This window comes from Physeter macrocephalus, chromosome 14, assembly GCF_002837175.3.
Source record: "Physeter macrocephalus isolate SW-GA chromosome 14, ASM283717v5, whole genome shotgun sequence".
NCBI lineage: Eukaryota > Metazoa > Chordata > Mammalia > Artiodactyla > Physeteridae > Physeter > Physeter macrocephalus.
This window is the reverse complement of record NC_041227.1, coordinates 125037311-125054810: the sequence shown is the minus strand read 5'-3', so window position 1 is coordinate 125054810 and position 17500 is coordinate 125037311. Positions and strand designations below refer to the sequence as shown.

General features: G+C 55.8%; 1 protein-coding gene across 11 annotated transcripts in view; it reads left to right on the top strand.

The window, feature by feature from the left end:
- The window catches only part of PGS1 (phosphatidylglycerophosphate synthase 1), a 110479-nt gene that overhangs the window by 4041 nt on the left and 88938 nt on the right, over window positions 1-17500 (top strand). For 10 of the 11 annotated variants that reach the window (XR_008619272.1, XR_008619270.1, XR_008619273.1 and 7 more), the window contains exons 2-7: window positions 5268-5457; window positions 8392-8469; window positions 10611-10710; window positions 11511-11700; window positions 12737-12915; window positions 14927-15448. Coding sequence is in view for 7 of the 11 variants with exons in the window: in XM_028499174.2 (XP_028354975.1) it covers window positions 5268-5457; window positions 8392-8469; window positions 10611-10710; window positions 11511-11700; window positions 12737-12915; window positions 14927-15448 (1259 nt within the window). In the remaining 4 variants the exon portion in view is untranslated. The remainder of the gene's footprint in view (window positions 1-5267; window positions 5458-8391; window positions 8470-10610; window positions 10711-11510; window positions 11701-12736; window positions 12916-14926; window positions 15449-17500) is intronic. The other variant, XM_028499176.2, reaches the window with a different exon arrangement.

The following is a 17500-nucleotide window of genomic DNA, read 5'->3' as shown; positions in this document are numbered from 1 at the left end:
CAGCTCCGTTAGGTTCATATTAACCTGAGTACCCTCTGAGCACGTTGCTGCTGCTGCTGGATTAGGCCGGTCCGTCAGCTGTGTGCCCCTAGATAGACACTAGCCTGGGGTTGAAGCGGTCTGATAGATAATTCCCTTGTAAACACGTGATCCGAGTAACGTAGGGAGTCGTTTTCACTGCCGGGAAGTCAGGCTGGTTGCAGCCGTTTGGATCAGTAGAACGTGTGAGTGGTTCTCGCAGGCACTTGGCTATGCCAGGTGCCTTTGGCTACGGAGGTGTGTTGTGTGTTATAAGTATATGTTAGGTTTCTAGCCCCTCGATGTAATCGACTTTCTTTTGGACAAGCCAAGAGGAGAGTCACCGTGTGGCCACATGCTGGCAGCCCCGGCCTCGTGCGGGACTTGTGGGAGTTCAGCGGCCGTTGGTCTTCTGTGACCTACGGGAATTCACACTCATTTCCCTTACTTGGGTTTAGGTCTTGCGTTAGTCAGGAAGGGCTGCCTGCTGCTGGGGCTGCAGGAAGTCTCGTCCTTTCGTGTAGTTTTTCGAGCCTTTTTCAGGAAGTGTTATGACTTGGTCTTTTCTCATCACTTCACCTCTTTACGTTTAAATGTGTGTGACGGGGGGAGGGTGGGTTTTTCTTAAAAAGTAGTTTCTGAAAATATTGCAATCCGGAGAGCTCAGTTTCTTTTAAAAACTTCTTTCTTTTTTCGTCGTTTTGTACAGATTTGGGTGGGATACAAACCACAGAGTGTGTACCACGAATCTTATAGTCCCCGGAGAGCTCACGGACCTTTAGACCATGACCCTGAGTGCAGGACACTTAAGTGGTGCCCTGGCGTGGTACAGGGGGCAGAGCTCTTGTGCCATCCACGGTGGATTTGCGGTTAGTGTAGCAGACAGTCCTCCGGCATCACCGTTTTCTTCCTTCAAAGCCATGCGGACCCTGTTTTGAAAAGACGCTAGGAGGTGGGCCTGCTTCCTCGTGTCCCATAGGGTGGGTGACACCACTGTGGCCCCGGGGGAAGCACCTGTGTCCTCTGAAGCCGTGAGAGCTGTACAGGGCCTGGTGGGGGTGAAGTGCAGACCCAGGTGGAATTCTCTGGTGTTACCTTTCCTTAGTAGCACCTCCACTGCCCCCGTGAGGGCTCGGTTGGACCTCCAGGCGCACTGTCGTGCATCCTGACGAACGGAGAATGCAAGGTGTGGCAGTATTTTTCCGTGGAGCACTGGCAGCTTCAGAATGTTTGGTGGAATGGAAGACTCCTGTCTCCGCACACAAAGGAGAAATGCCTTCTCCCGTCTCCTGAAGCTTCCCTTGCTCATAGCTGTGTTCGCGGCCTCTCAGCAGCTGTTCTGCTCTCGCTGTTTCCGTTTGGCTGGCTACTCTGAACTCAAGTCCCACTGCCGTGCTGTGCCTCTCACGAGTCGGGTGGGTGCATTGTCCTGTCTAGGGCAGGCTTCTGCTGTCCCTGCTTTCATGGTGGCCCCCGGACCACGGACAAGAGTGTTACTGCATGCTGTTCTTGGACAAGGCAGTCCAGATATGGATTCCTTTTAGAGATGCTGGGAAGAAACTTCCCCCTCTTCCCCGCTGCCCTCCCCCTCCATACTCACCGTGCCCTCCTAGCGTCACCCCTCCCCATCCTCTCACCCCATTCCCCCAGGCCCCTCTCCAGGTGGAGGGAGTGGCCCCAGGTCAGGGGTCCTCAGCACTTAGGCCCAGCCCACTCTCCAGCTCAGGGAATTTGTCTGCAAATTTCACAGGAAGCCCTAAATCACCTGGTTGAGCCTTTCCCCAGAGGCAGGTGTCTGTGTGGGTGGTGGCTGGAGCCCACCCTTTGGAGAGGATGCTGTCAGTTTGACCTTCAGAATTGTGGGCTGAGGATTGTTTTGCACTGTTGTGGCGGCCTCTGCCACCGGCTGAGGGCTGTAGCAAAGTAGTTAGGCTTGCCTGAGTTCGAGTACCGGGGCGCGCCCCTGCTCTGGCCCTAACCCTGTCCTCCAAACTTCCCTGATAATCCGGAGTAAAGGAGTGACAGGGCTGCAGAACCTTATTATCTGGCCCCCCAGCCCCTGCCACTTCCTCCTCCCTGTAACTAGAAATGGGAGCTAGATGTTATCTAGAAAGAGATGATTCAGGGGAGTGCAGGCCTAGATGTGGAAATTGTATGTGTGTTTGTTTAGTTCTCTAAATGGTGAGTGTGAGCCCTGCTTTTTTTGTAGAGTAACCACAGCTCCCTGCCTCCTCCTGTCTCTTGGGGGTTAGGGTTTTGACCTGGGACAGCTGCCTGGAGGGGGGAATTGCTTGTGCAGGTGGTTGGCCCCTGGAGGCTGGGATTACTGTGCAGCAGGGGCTGTGGCTGGCACGGGGAGAAGTGTTTTCTGAGAAGATTCCCAGGCGTCCGTCATGGAAAGCGGGAACTCGCCCCCGTGGGGATCTGGCTGAGATGCACGGAGAACGTGGGCCCCTGCGCCGGCTCCCACAGGGACTGGCTGCTTCTGCCCCGGCCCAGGTGCTGCAGTTAGGTTTTGAGTGTCTGGGGTCTGGATGCGGTCTCCCCTCCTTTGCCGACCTTGTGGGGCCTTTATAAAACTCTGTGCTCAGGGCTTCCCTGGTGGCGCAGCGGTCGAGAGTCCGCCTGCCGATGCAGGGGACGCGGGTTCGTGCCCCGGTCCGGGAAGATCCCACATGCCGCGGGGGAGCGGCTGGGTCCGTGAGCCGTGGCCGCTGAGCCTGTGTGTCCGGAGCCTGTGCTCCGCAACGGGAGGGGGGGACGCGGCTCCGTGCCCCGGTCGGGGAAGACCCCACATGCCGCGGGGGAGCGGCTGGGTCCGTGAGCCGTGGCCGCTGAGCCTGTGTGTCCGGAGCCTGTGCTCCGCAACGGGAGGGGCCACAGGAGTGAGAGGCCTGCGTACCACAACAAAACAAAACCCTGTGCTCCTTTTCCAAGCACCTTCCTCTTTGGAATGTGAAGTTACCACTCGAGGGTTGGGTCTCCTCCACGATGAATCCCTGAAACCTAATTGGCTTTCAGTTCTTCTCCTCTCTAACAAAAATAAACCTGTCAGTACACAGGTTAAACAGGAAGCAACATGAAAAAGCCCTCAGCAGGTCTTGGACCGAGGCCCTGATCTGGACTTGGACTGAAGCTTCCCAGGAGAGCTGCGCGACAGGCCCGTGACCTGCCCGCGGTGGCCCAAGGCCAAGCCTGTGCTGCCGAGCCCGTCTCCTGGGTGGCGGGGCCCGACCCCCGTACCGTCGCTCTGTGTCTCCTCTGGACTGCCTGTGGAGCCCCTCCTGGGTTTTTCTGGCGCTGGTGGGTTTTGGCAGTTCCTGCCTCTTCCCTTTGCTGGCAGCTCTCCTCGCCTGGAGCCCCCGCACTTCCCGTCTGAAGCCCACCGGGCGATCAAAGCCCGTCTGGAGGGAGGGTGTTGTGAGGCCTCCCCAGCAGCTCAGGCATCAGCAGCTCCCCTTTTTGGTCACTTGAAGCATGTGCACCGTATGTATATTTTGACCTTTCCTTCATTAGCCTTAGCATTTTCTTTTGTGTTCTTAGATGATTTCAGGGGTGTACGCTGGTGAGGCCGCCAGGTTTGTGGGCAGTGGTGCCCAGGCCGGCCGTGCCTCCCCCGAACACCATGGGTGCTCACATGACCACTTGGATTGAGGCCCAAGTTGGCACTTGCCCTCTCCTGGGTTGCTGTGTGCCAAAGAGGTGTTTCCTCATCTTCCTTTTTGGGAGCGGCTCTGAGTCTGTTGGCTCATCTGAAGAACGCGTGGGGACTGACTGCATGGCCTGGGGTGCAGGCAACACCCTGGATATTTTTTATGTGGTCTGAGCGATAAGTGCTGTGAGATTGGGGGATCAGTTGATCTTACAGTGCTGTGGGGTTTTCCTCCTCAAACAGACTATGTTTAATTAATGAACGTTAGACTTTCGGCCCCCTTTGTGGCTTCGCGTTGATAGATTGTTGTGCACCCTTCCCGTTCTCATGGTTTTCCGTTGGACTGAAGGCGCTCCCTCTCCCCTCTGGAAGGTAGCCTTGAGCACAGCAGGAGCATGGCCTCCTCTTTGGGGAAATCGAGGCCGCGATCCCTTGTTTACACGTCTAGGCCTTCATTTGCTGCTTGTTACCCGGAAGCCGGAGGAGAAGTGTGGCAAGCTGTTGCCCGGGAGCTGTGGTCCCCACCTCTGCTCGGAGGCCCATGGTGAACCCTGGCTTCCCAGGGTCCAGACCCGGTGTCTTCCACCCGCTGACTCAACTTTTCTTGGCAATGAGTCGCTGTGACAGCCCGGTGGGCTTTCTGGGAAGCACAGCTGTGGGCCATCTGGCGTGTGTGTAGGGACATTCAGGAACCCTGGGAAGATTCAGCGTTTTATCAGGAGGCAAGTGAATGAAATCATCTTCCTGGAATTTGTGGCCCTTCAGGCCTTGGGGTGTTTAAGCGTCCTTTCCCTAGAGTCCTTTTTGAGGCCGTGGTGAAGGTCACACGCTGAAAAGGATTTTCCTGCTGCTCTTTGCTGGAAGTCAGATGAGGGGCTGGTCGGTGTGGGGCTCTGGGTGTGCACTGCCCTCCCCCGGCCCCCGCAGGTGTCTCGTCATCCGGACAAAGATGCGGCTCAGCGGGCAGGGGACCGTTTACGGCCGTCTTGGCCTCAGTGGACGGGAACCAGCCAGAGACGGGGTGTGACCTCTGAGGAGAATGTGTCCAGGGGTGAAGGGGCAGTTGTCACTGCTGGCCCCTCTTGAGATGACCTCTTCCAGTGCCAGCTTTTCTCTCTGTATCCTAGTATTAAAGAGAAAACTTAATTTTTTCTGGGTCCTTCCTTGAATAAAAGCCCGTTTATCTCATCAGTCAGACAAACGGGGGTCTGGGTTGTACTCACCAGACCGAGACCAGACCTGCCCTTGCAGGCAGCCTTTGGCGGCTTTCTGCGGGTGGGTTCACTGGGGGCATTAACCAGGCGATGGCTTTTCTGAGTTTACTTGTGGCTGCTCTAAATTTTGAGTTGTTTGGAATCAGCGTAAAGTTTGGGGTTTATCCATAGGCTTTGGCAGTTCTTAAGTTGCTCAACTTGTAGGGGCTGAAAAATTCTTTTGCAGAGTTTGACTGGGACTCACTTAAGAAGGTCTAGGAAATCTGAAGTTCGCCCCCTCCCCCCCGCCGCAAAAAAAAAATTCTTGTTTGCCCACAGGAGCTGAGAGAGACTTGTGAGGAAGTATTTGAGAAGTGTGACCCTTTGTATGTCTCTTTCCCCAGGCCACCATGGCTGTTGTTGGCTCCTCTGCTGTCTCCAGCTGTCCCCTACGTCACCTTGCCTCCTTGCTGCCTGTGTCCGGAGGGCGTGCATCGCTTCCAGTGGATCAGAAACCTGGTTCCAGAGTTCGGAGTCTCCAGCTCTCACGTCAGGGTGCTTTCTTCACCTGCAGAGTTTTTTGAGCTCATGAAGGTAAGTTGTGTCTAAGAGAGAGAGGGTCAGACATGGAATTAGAGGTTCGGGGACATAAGGTTGGCCGAGTCCTGGGCTGAAGCACCTTCTGTTCTAGAAACTTTTGATGGCTGCTCAGCTTATTCCTGTGGGTTCCACCTGTTAGGTTTCAGCTTCACAGATGGCTGAGTTGAGCCGTGATCAGAAGCTCCCCTGGGTGGCTGATGTCTCAGGTGGAGCAGCTCAGAGCTTGCGGGCACTGAGGGTCAGGTCCTAGGTTTTGGTTCTTGTGGACAGATTGATTCCCTTCGTTCCGTGTTGGAGATGTAGGCTAGACGGGAGGTTACTGAGAGAGAGCTTGGGGACCTCAGCAGGCACGTCCCCGCTGAGGACGCCTGGGAGGGAACGAACCTCATTCTGGTTAGGGCACGGCAGACTCCTACCCCGGCAACGTCTCCAACACACAGTAGCTCCATAAAGTAGACGACGGGAAATGGAGACATAATGACCTACGGATGGGATTTGACATGTAGGAAGTGGCCGGGAGTGTCTCAGTTCAGTGGAGAGTATTTACAGGTAACTGGAAAGTCTGGATGTCTGGTGTTAGGTCTCGTGATCCTGGCTCTTTTCCGTAATTCTGTCTAAAGTTTGTACCTTCTCTCTCTTGGTAGAGATGCTAAACTTTGCATTTGGGCGGGGGTTCAACTTTCAATACGTTAGTCAGGTGTTCATGCCACGTCTAGTTATTTGTGGTTAAACTGCTCATCGAATGAAGTAATTAAACGCCAATTAATTTTTAGTTACATGAATTCTGAGTTGGTATTAATTCAATGATGTTAGAATTAAGGTATGATGCGGTCGGGAGGAGTGCTGGGACATAACAGGAAATATATGTAGATGTTCCTTTTTCTGCACAACAAACTCTAGTTCATTTGAATGCTTGCACATTTTCTCTCCTTTGCCCTGTTCTGTAGATCCACTCTTAGCTTAATTTCCGGCTGGCTTATTCCAGTATGCTGGTGTGTGTGTGTTCGCGCGCGCGCGTGCGCGCACACACACACATACGTGCGTGCGCTCCCCCACTTCCCTACACTGCTTGACTCTCCTGTGTGTCCTTGTTTGTGTAGAACTGATGCTGAGGCTGTTTGCTCTTTACTCCTACTTGGTTCTCTGCTTGGCTTGAAGAAACAGGTTTTTCAAAGGAGGTGGTTCTTAGTGTCCCAGTCAACTCCGGGTGAGGGATGGACTGAGTCTCCACATGGGGGTCCCCTGGCCTGGAGGTGAGGCCACGTGGCGCACCTGCCCGGGGTGGGTGGGGCTGTGGCAGCCAGGAGGGAGGCGAGGGGCTCAGCCTAGCAGGCCAGGAAGAAGCCGAGGCCACTGTTCCCTTCCTTCTGCACTGAGTCATGGGCGGGTTCTCCGGCACGTTCCATGTGGAGCGGGATGTGTTTCTTCCTGGGACAGAGTGGCCCGTGTTCCCTGAGAAGAGAGTGCAGCGTGGTTTCTGCCTGGGCCCAGGCCTTCGTGACAGCGGAGCTTGTACCAGAGGACCTGGCGCCATGGCGAACAATTGCATAGACTTTTGCTGCCCGAACTTGGTTGCCTCACACCTTACTTGTTTTCCTCACTTTCCCCACAAGCAACCATCTGAATAAATAACAAAACGAAGGAAACAGCAAACATAGGAAATTCTTTTGTTTGTTCCTTGCATATGAGCCTTTCCCAGTGGTGTGTTGGTGTGTTTATCTAGTCAAGATGCCCCTCTTCCTCCGTCGACAGTGCAGGCTGTGGGGGCCACGTGGGAAAGCCAGCACGTGCGTGTGTCCTGCCTCCCCGGTGCCCTCGCCAGCTTGTCCTGAGGGTGGTGCTGCCCCTCTTCCTGCTCTTGACCTCCTCTGGGGCCTGGCCGCACTGGTGAGGGGTCCGGTGTCCTCCCATGGCTGGAGCAGGTCTAGGGAGAGGACACTGGCTATTGGTACTGACGTATCATCTTCGAATGTTGGTGTGTTCTGTTTGTGTGTCTAGCTAGGTACCTGTCTGTCTGCATCTCAAAACTATTGCATGCTTGGACTTCCCTGGTGGCGCAGTGGTTAAGAATCCGCCTGCCAATGCAGGTGACACGGGTTCGAGCCCTGGTCCGGGAGGATCCCACATGCCGTGGAGCAGCTAAGCCTGTGCTCCACAACTGCTGAGCCTGCGCTCTAGAGCTACTGAGCCCGCGTGCCACAACTACTGAAGCCCGCGCACCTAGAGCCCATGCTCCGTAACAAGAGAAGCCACCGCGATGAGAGGCTCATGCACCGCAATGAAGAGTAGCCCCCGCTCGCCGCAGCTAGAGAAAGCCCGCACACGGCGACGAAGACCCAACGCAGCCAAAAAGAAACATAAATAAATTTATTGAAAAAAAAAATTACATGCTCATTATAAAACCCCAGCTGTGCAGACGGGGCTGGAGTGCAAGTTTGCCCCCGCACTCCCTCGTCTGGCTCTGCTCCTTGGGGAGAGAGAGAGAGAGAGAGAGAGAGAGAGAGAGAGAGAGAGAGAGAGAGAGAGAGACACACACACACACACACACCCTATACAGGTGTGCATGGGGTGGTGACGGGGGAGCACGGTTTACGTTCTGTTCAGTGATTTGCTTCTGTGCCTGCAGTGCACTGTGCGCATCCCCTCAGGTCAGTGCACACAGACCTGCATTCTTTTCGTGGCTGTGCTGTATCTTATAGCATGGCTAGATCATGCCTTACTTTCAGGCTGAGTATTTTAAATTAGGGTTGTGGGTCCCTATCTGGTAGGTTACCACACACATTTGGGGCTTGCTTTAAATATTAATTGGTGGAGATACAGGATAGTTCAGCTTGGAGTGTTATTTGCCTCCAATATCAAAGGACTGTATCTTTCTCAGTGAACTGTGAAAATGGTGATTATGAATTTTGAATTGTTTCTTCTCTTCAGGGGCAGATAAAAGTAGCCAAGAGGCGGGTCGTGATGGCATCCCTCTACCTGGGGACAGGTCCTTTGGAACAGGAACTGGTAAGGTTTAAGCAGGGGTGGTCCTACTGGCAGTAGTGAGTCACCCTAAAACCTCGGGCTGTGCAGAGCCGTCGAGTTGGGGTAGAGCCGCCCTCCTTGGCCTGCGTCTCAGGCCAGCTTTTGTTCTTATTGCCCCAGAGTCTGCGGCACGGCAGGAGGATCAGCTAGGGGTGCAGGGAGGTGTGATCCTGGGCCTTCTGACCTCGCTGGCCCATGTCCTCCTCACCCTGCACAGGGGCCGTAGGCCGTCTATCTGCCAAGCCGGGGCTCCGAGAATTGTGACCCACAGGCCAAATCTGGCCACCGCCTATTTATGTGTGGCCTATGGGCTACAGGATGGTGTTCACATTTTCTTTTTAAAAAATTTATTTATATATTTATTTATTTTTGGCTGCATTGAGTCTTCGTTGCTGCGCGCGGGGTTTCTCTAGTTGTGGAGAGCGGGGGCTACTCTTCGTTGCGGTGCGTGGGCTTCTCATTGCGGTGGCTTCTCTTGTTGCGGAGCACTGGCTCTAGGCATGCGGGCTTTAGCAGTCGTGGCTCGTGGGCTCTAGAGCGCAGGCTCAGTAGTTGTGGCGCACGGGCTTAGCTGCCCTGCCCGTGCGCCACAACTACTGAGCCTGCGCTCTAGAGCCCACGAGCCACGACTGCTAAAGCCCGCATGCCTAGAGCCAGTGCTCCGCAACAAGAGAAGCCACCGCAATGAGAAGCCCACGCACCGCAACAAAGAGTAGCCCCCGCTCTCCACAACTAGAGAAACCCCGCGCGGCTAAGCCCGTGCGCCACAACTACTGAGCCTGCGCTCTGGAGCCCGCGAACCACAACTGCTGAAGCCCGTGCACCTAAATCTTACCCCACGTGGGATCTTCCTGGACCAGGGCTCAAACCCGTGTCCTCTGCTTTACATTTTCAATGTTTGGCAAAAAATCAAAAGAGGAGTAGTAATTGTGTCACATGAAAAGCATGTGAAATTCAGATTTCTGTGTCCATAAATAAAGCTTTATTGGAACATAGTGACTCTCATTAATTTTTGTTTTGTCTATGGCTGCTTTCTTGCTATAGTGGCTGAACTGAGTAACTGTGACAGGGACCATCTGACCTGCAAAGCCCAAGATATTTACTCTCTGGTCCTTTATAGAGAAGGCTTTCTGAGTCTGTATTGGAGGAGCCAGCGTTGCAGGTCGAGCTGGCCGTTGCTTTCGCCCAGGGCTGGTGTTGGGTGCGGGTCTGCAGCCAGCCTGGCTCCACCTAGACTTGCCGTCATGCCGTGCTTGTCCCTTCCAACGAGACACGCGGGGCTGGGAAGGAGCAGACGTCACCCGTTGTGCAGCGGGTGCTTCCTGTAGGACGAGCCCAGCGCAGAATCTGTAGGTTGAGCTGAAGTGAGTGTGAATGAGGTTGTTGTGTTGTCGGAGTCCCTGGATGGCTTTGTACTCTGAGGGAGTCAGATGGACCCTTGCCCATAGCAAGTGTTGTTTCTTGGTTTGCCTTGTTCAGAAACCCCCAGGGCAGAGCTGGAAGAGAACAGGGGCTGTGGTAGAAGACGAGGGAGAAGGGTGGGGGGCAGGAGAGAGCCCACCCCTTCCCTTCCTGTCTGAGGAAAGGCTGCCCTGCTTTCAGGACATGCTCTTAACTGCCGGCTTGGGAAGCGTGTTTGTTCTCCTGGGAGAAGAATGCCACGTCCAGCCTGTTCAGAGTGGCAGTGGGCAGGTTGTGTCTTGGATTTATTCGTTCAAATATTTACCAAGTGCTGTCCGTGTGTGGGGTGCGGTTTGTTGTGTGCCTGTAAGGATGATCCATTGGAACGTGTGTGGGAGCTGGTGTCTTAGTGTTTTCAAGAGTGGCGAGGTCCAGACCCTTGGGCACCGCGTCCCTGACCCCCAGAGCCCTCATCCTGCCAGGCCCGGGCCGCAGACGCCGTGTCTTCGGATTACGGTTCCCGCGGTGGCCTCAGGTGAAGAGGTTCTGCGGCGTTGGCTTCTGGGCTAGAGTGGCTGGTGTGTGCGTGTACATGCTTGTGTATGTGTGTGTGTTCAAAGAGGACCGTGGGGGCGTTAGCTGACAGGTTGGTTCATTTCTTTAATACACAACCATCTTTGCAGATCTCTCATTTCTGTTCTTTTGGGGTCTTTTCTTGGCAGGTGGATTGCCTAGAAAGCACTCTAGAAAAGTCACTCCAGGCGAAGTTTCCTTCCGACCTCAGGGTGTCCATTCTCTTAGACTTCACGCGGGGCTCAAGAGGTAGGTCTGACGCCCTCCCTGGCCCCCTGATTCTTCCTCGTTCAGGAAGAATGAGGAATTACACCCTCTACGCCCTGTCCTCAGCCAGCAGCAAGGCTATTTGAAGCCCGCCTGGGCTGGTCCAGGACGGCCTGTCCGTCAGGATTCTGTCTGTAGCAAGTGACCGACAGTCCAAGTAAAAATGACTTTGGGAAAAAGTGAATTGTTTTGACTTCCACGTCTGATCTGGTTCGGTTGGGTCGTGATTTGGGGCTTGGACCTTTGGGCTGGCTTCATTCTCTGGCTCCTTGTGGCAGCCTCTGGCAGTCCCAGGCCCATCTTGCTGCATCATGTCCATTGGAGGAGCATCTGCTTCCCTCGTGGTCAGCCTGGAGCTCCTGCACAGCCTGCCTCGGGCTCTGTGCCGGGGCTCCTGAGTGTGCTGACCGGCCCAGCCTGGGCCTGTGTGCCTTCCCAGAGCCAGGGTGGACAGAGTCATCTTCACCCAGAGCAGAAATGTGAGAGCGGGCTGGGTGGTGCCCCCGGGAGGAGATTGGGCGCATTTACCAGGAGGCGGTTAGATGGGTGCTGTGGGGCTGGAAGAGCGGATGTCCACTACACGGACCGCTCAGTCCTGCCCCGAGATGTGGTGGGTGTCCAGGTAGAAGCTGTCCCGGAGCCCCTCTGGCTGAAAACAGCCCCCGGCGGTCTGACTTGGACAGCTGCGCAGGCCCTTGGTAGGTGGTGCTGCACTGGCGGGCTGCGTGTTTTTCCTGGAGTGACTCTGCCGTCCTTTCTCTCCTGCTTGCCCACGTCTTCAGGAAGGAAAAACTCTCGCACCATGCTGCTCCCACTCCTACAGAGGTTTCCAGAACAGGTCCGAGTGTCCCTCTTCCACACGCCTAACCTCCGCGGGCTCCTCCGGCTCCTCATCCCCGAGCGCTTCAACGAGACCATCGGCCTGCAGCACATCAAGGTGTACCTCTTTGACAACAGCGTCGTCCTGAGCGGGTGAGTTGGCTTCCTTCTGTCGGGGTGTCCAGGGCAGAGACCAGCAGGACGTGGAGAAGGGAAGGTCCGTCCCCGCGAGCCTTCGAGGGCCTGCTGCTACGTGTTTAGTCTGGTTGCCTAGCCCTCCCGGCGTCTTCCCGGTGTCCTGTCTGCCATGGAAGCTGGAAGCCATGAAGGGCGACTGAAAGCTGGCCATGGTTTACTGAGCCCTTACTGTGTGTTTGCTCCTGGGTGAGCCCCTCTTGTACTGTCTCAGCTAACGCTCACTGTCACCCCGCGTGGTCTTTCCCTCACTTTGTACACAAGAAACCCGAGAGGACAAATAAGTTTGTCAGGCAGGGCCGGGTGGGAATCCAGGCCCTTTGGGGGACACTGGGGCCGAGCCCGAGTGGTCCTTGGCTCTGTAAGTGTCCGCATCTCCTCTCGGTGGTCAGCTCGGTGAGGGGATGGCCTTGCGGTCACTCCTCTGTGTCACCTTAGTGTCACTCTCGCCCACCTCTTGTGAGCGGCCAGGCTCAGTAGCTGTTTATTTTATTTTATCTATTTATTTATTTATTTTTGGCTGTATAGGGTCTTCGTTGCTGCACGCGGGCTTTCTCTAGTTGCAGTGAGCAGGGGCTACTCTTCGTTGCGGTGCGTGGGCTTCTCATTGCAGTAGCTTCTCGTTGCAGAGCACAGGCTCTAGGCGCACGGGCTTCAGTAGTTGTGGCACGCGGGCTCAGTAGTTGTGGCTCGCGGGCTCTAGAGCGCAGGCTCAGTAGTTGTGGCGCACGGGCTTAGTTGCTCTGCAGCATGTGGGATCTTCCCGGGCCAGGGCTCGAACCCGTGTCCCCTGCATCGGCAGGCGGATTCTTAACCACTGCGCCACCAGGGAAGCCCATCAGTAGCTGTTGGTTAATTGGCTGCTGCTGCTGGTGCATCCTGATCCGAGTTGGTTGCTCCCCGGCTCCTGCTGGTGACCCTGAGACCAGGGTCACCAGGACTTGCTGTCACACCCTGTCGCCTGAGTCCTCACCTGCCGCTTTCCTCCCTGTAGCGCAAACCTGAGTGACTCCTACTTCACCAACCGGCAGGACCGCTACGTGTTCTTGCAGGACTGTCCTGAGATTGCGGACTTCTTCACGGAGCTGGTGGACGCGGTGGGGGACGTGTCCCTGCAGTTGCGGGGGGACAACACGGTGCAGGTGGTGGAGGGGATGGTGCATCCTTACAAAGGTAGGGTCCTGGGCTCCTCGCCCTCCTGAGCCCGGGGGCGGTGAGGGTGAGGAGGGCACGCCTCTGGTGGCCTTGCCACGGGTTTAGGAGACTTGGGTGGCAGAGCCTTGTTCTGCTTTTGTCTTTGGAGCCAGACAGATGTGACTCACTGGCTAACGGTCATGCTCTGCGGGTGAGGGAGCCTCCGGGGAAGGTGGGATTGTGGGCTTCGGGTCTGGGTGCCCGCGGGAGTGAGCCGGGAGCCTGCCCTGCACTTACAGGAAGGAGCCTGCTAAATGGCCACCACCCTCAGGGCCACCTCCCGTGACTCTGGAGCACAGAGGGTCTGTGGCTCTCGGCTCCATTGAGGTCTGCGGCCTCCTGCCTGGAACGTGCAATCAGAGAGTCCTCGGTCCTGCTCACTGGAAACAGGCAAACCCTGGCAGCTAGCATTCCTGGGCTATTTGCATTCCTGTGATTCTTGTGGCCGTGGCTTCCTGGTGGCCTTTAAGGAGGCCTGCTGCTGAATTTGCAACCGTGTCAGCAATGTGGGGAATGGGTTAAACCTAGCCCATGTGCGGAGAAGAGCCAGAAAGGAAGCGTCTGAGCGGGGATGTCTGGTGGGAACCCCGTCCCGGGGGCCTGGGGGTCCGTGCACTGTGGAGCCAGCCCGTGATCTGTGTGCCTGCCCTGCCTGCTGCCACTATGCCTGCGTGCTATAGAGTAGTATGATAATTACTGTTATGTTTCAAATTTCAACAATAAAAATTTTTGGAAGTCTGTTTTCTCTTTCATTATATGAGTACCTACATAGTGTTCTCAGTTTTACCCTCTGGCTCACAAAGCCTGAAATATGTACTGTCTGGCCTTACAGGAAACACTGGCTGACCCCTGATCTAACTTAACAGGCCTGGCATGAATATGCAGAAAAAAGGGCCCCCATTCGGGGAAGAATTGAGAGTCAGCATGCCCAGAGGGCGTGGGGGGCTGGGCACAGCCGTGTTCGGGACCAGGGCAGCTCAGGAGAAGCAGTGAGTGAGCGGCCGCCGTGGTGGCCGCTGTCGGTAAGGAGGGATCCCCGCAAGCAACATTCCTTCTGTGGGCTGCTGCCCAGCCCTGGAAGGCACTCGGGCGTGCGCGCCTGTTCCCAGCCCAGAGCGCGTGAGCGGTGACCAGGACAGTCGTGCTGCCCGTCTCTCTTGTTGATCAGCCCTGCCCAAGGCTTGCTATTCTGTCAGTTTTTCAGAGAATCAACTTCTGACAACGTTGAAGTTTCCTATTTTTATGTTGTATATTGTTGTTTTTTTTCTGTTAATTTCTGCTTTATATAATGTCCTTCCTGTACTGTATTTTTTGGCTTTTCCTGTTGTTTTTCCTCCTAACTTCTTGAGTTGGATGCTTAGCTCATTAACTCTCTTATCATCTAGTGATAGAATTTAGACTCACTTTTCCCTTCATTGTGTCCATGCAGCCACTCGTCACTGGTGTCCGTGTGAAAACAAGGCCCAGAGCCTGCCTGTTCACCTCTGACCCTTTGTGGCTCCCTTTCCTGCTCTCTGGTCATACTTAAACGTGTCTCTGTCGGACACATGTTCTTTCTGACGTGTAACATGCACACTAGTCACAGGTGGTGTGCAGCTTACGTACGTGTTCATAGTGGGTTGGCTCCCAGAAGCCCCCTCGGGTCCCTAGCCAGGCGTTACCCCCCAGTGTGCCCACTCTCCTGACTGCTGTCGCCCTCAACTAGTCTCGCCTGTTTTTGAACTTTTCGTAAGTGGATCGGTAGAGGCCTTTTCATTTCCCCCTGAGTGCAGGCTTCTTGTGGCAAGACCCTTTTCCGGGCATTTCTGTCCACAGAGGAGACTCACGTGGGCCCAGTGTCTTGTGCTCAATTGAGACGTGTTTGGTGAAGGATCAGTTGTGGCATCTGTGCTTGCCTGTCACGTGCCACGTGGTGTGTCTCCCGTGCTGAATGGGAGTCCAGAGCCTCCCTTCTCTGCTCCTGACTCCCCTTTGCCATGTCTCCCTCTAGGTGACCGGGCTGCGTATTGCAAGGCAGCCCATAAGAGGGTTATGGATGTGATCAACTCAGCCAGGACCCGCCAGCAGACGCTGCATACCCAGACCTTCCACAGCAACTCCCTCTTAACCCAGGAAGATGCAGCAGCCGCTGGAGACCGGAGGCCAGCCCCAGACACCTGGATTTACCCATTGATCCAGATGAAGCCCTTTGAGATTCAGATCGATGAGATTGTCACCGAGACCCTGCTGACAGAGGCCGAGCGAGGCGCTAAGGTCTACCTCACCACCGGCTACTTCAACCTGACCCAGGCCTACATGGACCTGGTCTTGGGCACGCGAGCCGAGTACCAGATCCTGCTGGCCTCGCCGGAGGTGAACGGCTTCTTCGGGGCCAAAGGGGTGGCAGGTGCCATCCCGGCTGCCTACGTGCACATTGAGCGGCAGTTCTACAGTGAGGTGTGCAGCCTGGGGCAGCAGGAGCGGGTCCAGCTGCAGGAGTACTGGCGGAGGGGCTGGACGTTTCATGCCAAAGGTACGTGGCAGCCGGCTGGCCAGAGGACGGCCCCCATGCGGGACAGCCGGGGGGTGGGCCAGTTGGCCCACTTGTTAGCGCCCGTGGTGCCGGCGCCTGCCTGGTAGAGCCCTGCCCCTCCCCCGTCTGTCTTCATGGCAGCCCTGCGGGCGCATCGCAGTCACCGCGTTTATGTGCGTTTCAGTTATGCGAGATCTCTCCCAAAACTTATAAACTCAGATCATTTGGGGGGCTGTTTTAAAAAATGTACACGTAACCTCTCCCCTCAAATACATGAAAAGGCACGTGCTTTAGTCTTTCTGTGATCATCCGAGTTCTCCCGCGTTGGCCCTGCCCTTCTTGGGGACAGAGAGGATTCGTTAGGGATCATTTGTTTGGCATCAAACAACCCACTTTTTCAGTCCCTTCCTCACCAGTCCTGTTTTTTCCCCTATGTGCCAAACCTTCGTGTTTCTTTTTTTTTTTTTATAGCTGAGAAAACGGAGGCTCTCTACTTAGAATGCTTACGTGTACAGGACTTGCCCAGGGTGGGTCAGAGTGTGGACTGCACATCGTAGTGGTCTCTCCTGCACAGTTGTGTGTGTCCGTGGAGCAGCCCACGTGTGGCACAGTCCCAGGGGATAGCCACGATGTGAACAAACGGGTTTAGCACCCTGTGCTTAGCAGTGGGACCACCGGCTGCTTCTCCACGCCGAGGGCACCTGCCTCTTGAGTGTGACTGCTCCTTTCTGTGCTCCGGGAGACCCCATGGCCAACTCGGTTAGTCCTGCGTCTAAAGGAATAGTAGACAGCGTGGGGACCCCAAGCCTCGACTAAGGTGCCTGGCTTTCCTGACTTCTTGCTGGTGGTTCAGAGACCCATTTTGCTCCTGCGCCGGTCCTGGGGGCTTCCGGAGAGCCTGAGCGAGGCGGGAGGGGGTTGGTGTTGTCACGGCCGCTCATCTATGTTGTTTAGATTTGAGATCACTTTGAACCCTCAGGTTGGACTCCTGTTTCCTTAAACCATTGGTTTCCATCTGGAGGTATGCTAGGAAATCCCCCCAGGCCACCCTAGGCCTCCTGGGTCCAGCCCTCTGGGATTGGGTGGTTTCCACTTGCTACTGTGAGGCCTGCGTGCCTGCTCAGGCAGGTGGCACTGTCTGGTGTGGGAAGTGAGCTCTTCCGTTGTACCAATCCTGGATGTGTCATGGGCTAAGCCCGGCCGGTGGCTAGGTGTCTCCGGGCAGGCGGGCCAGCCCACGGGGGTGTGGAAGGTATTTTAGGGTTGGCTCTGTTACTTCTGAGGATAACAGTGGTGCCTGGGGTGGCGTAGTGGAGACAGAGAGCTGGATAGTGGGAGGAGCTTTGAGCTCTGAGGGGACCTGTGTGCCTGGCGAGCTGTGCAGGGCACGTCGAGAGCGCTGGCTCCTCGTCTGGCCTGTGGCTGGGTCGGTGCGGGGGGTCCCTTGTCACTTTGGGGCCCCCAGCGTAGCCTGGCCCATCAGTTCTGAGTGTGCTGTGGGTTATTTCCGTGAAGCTGCGCTGATAAACGTGCAGTGACTCCCCAGTTACCGTTGAAACAGAAACACCCAACCGGCTTTTCCAGTGTGTCTCGCCTTTTCCCGGACTGGCATGCTCCAGCCGCTCCCTCCTGCCGCACGCCCGCCCTGCTGCGGGTGGAGCCCTGCCACCTGGCAGCTGGCTTAGTGGGGAAGGCCAGGAATCCCAGGGTGTGTGCGGTAGAGGGGGAGGGGGAGAGCACGACGGGGCACGTGGAGAGGGGCTTCTGCGCAGAAGACACCTCACCCTAACAGCAGGAGCCGAAGGTCACTCAGTGCTGAAATGAGAGGCCAGGCCCTTCCCTGCTTAGTGGCTGTGCTCGGTAGTGGGGTGTCTTAAGTCAGCCCCCCTTTCTGGCTCATCTCTTTTTTTTTTTTTTTTTTTTTTTTTTTTTTCGGTTCGCGGGGCTCTCACTGTTGGGGCCTCCCCCGTTGCGGGGCACAGGCCCCGGACGCGCAGGCTCAGCAGCCACGGCTCACGGGCCCAGCCGCTCCGCGGCATGTGGGATCTTCCC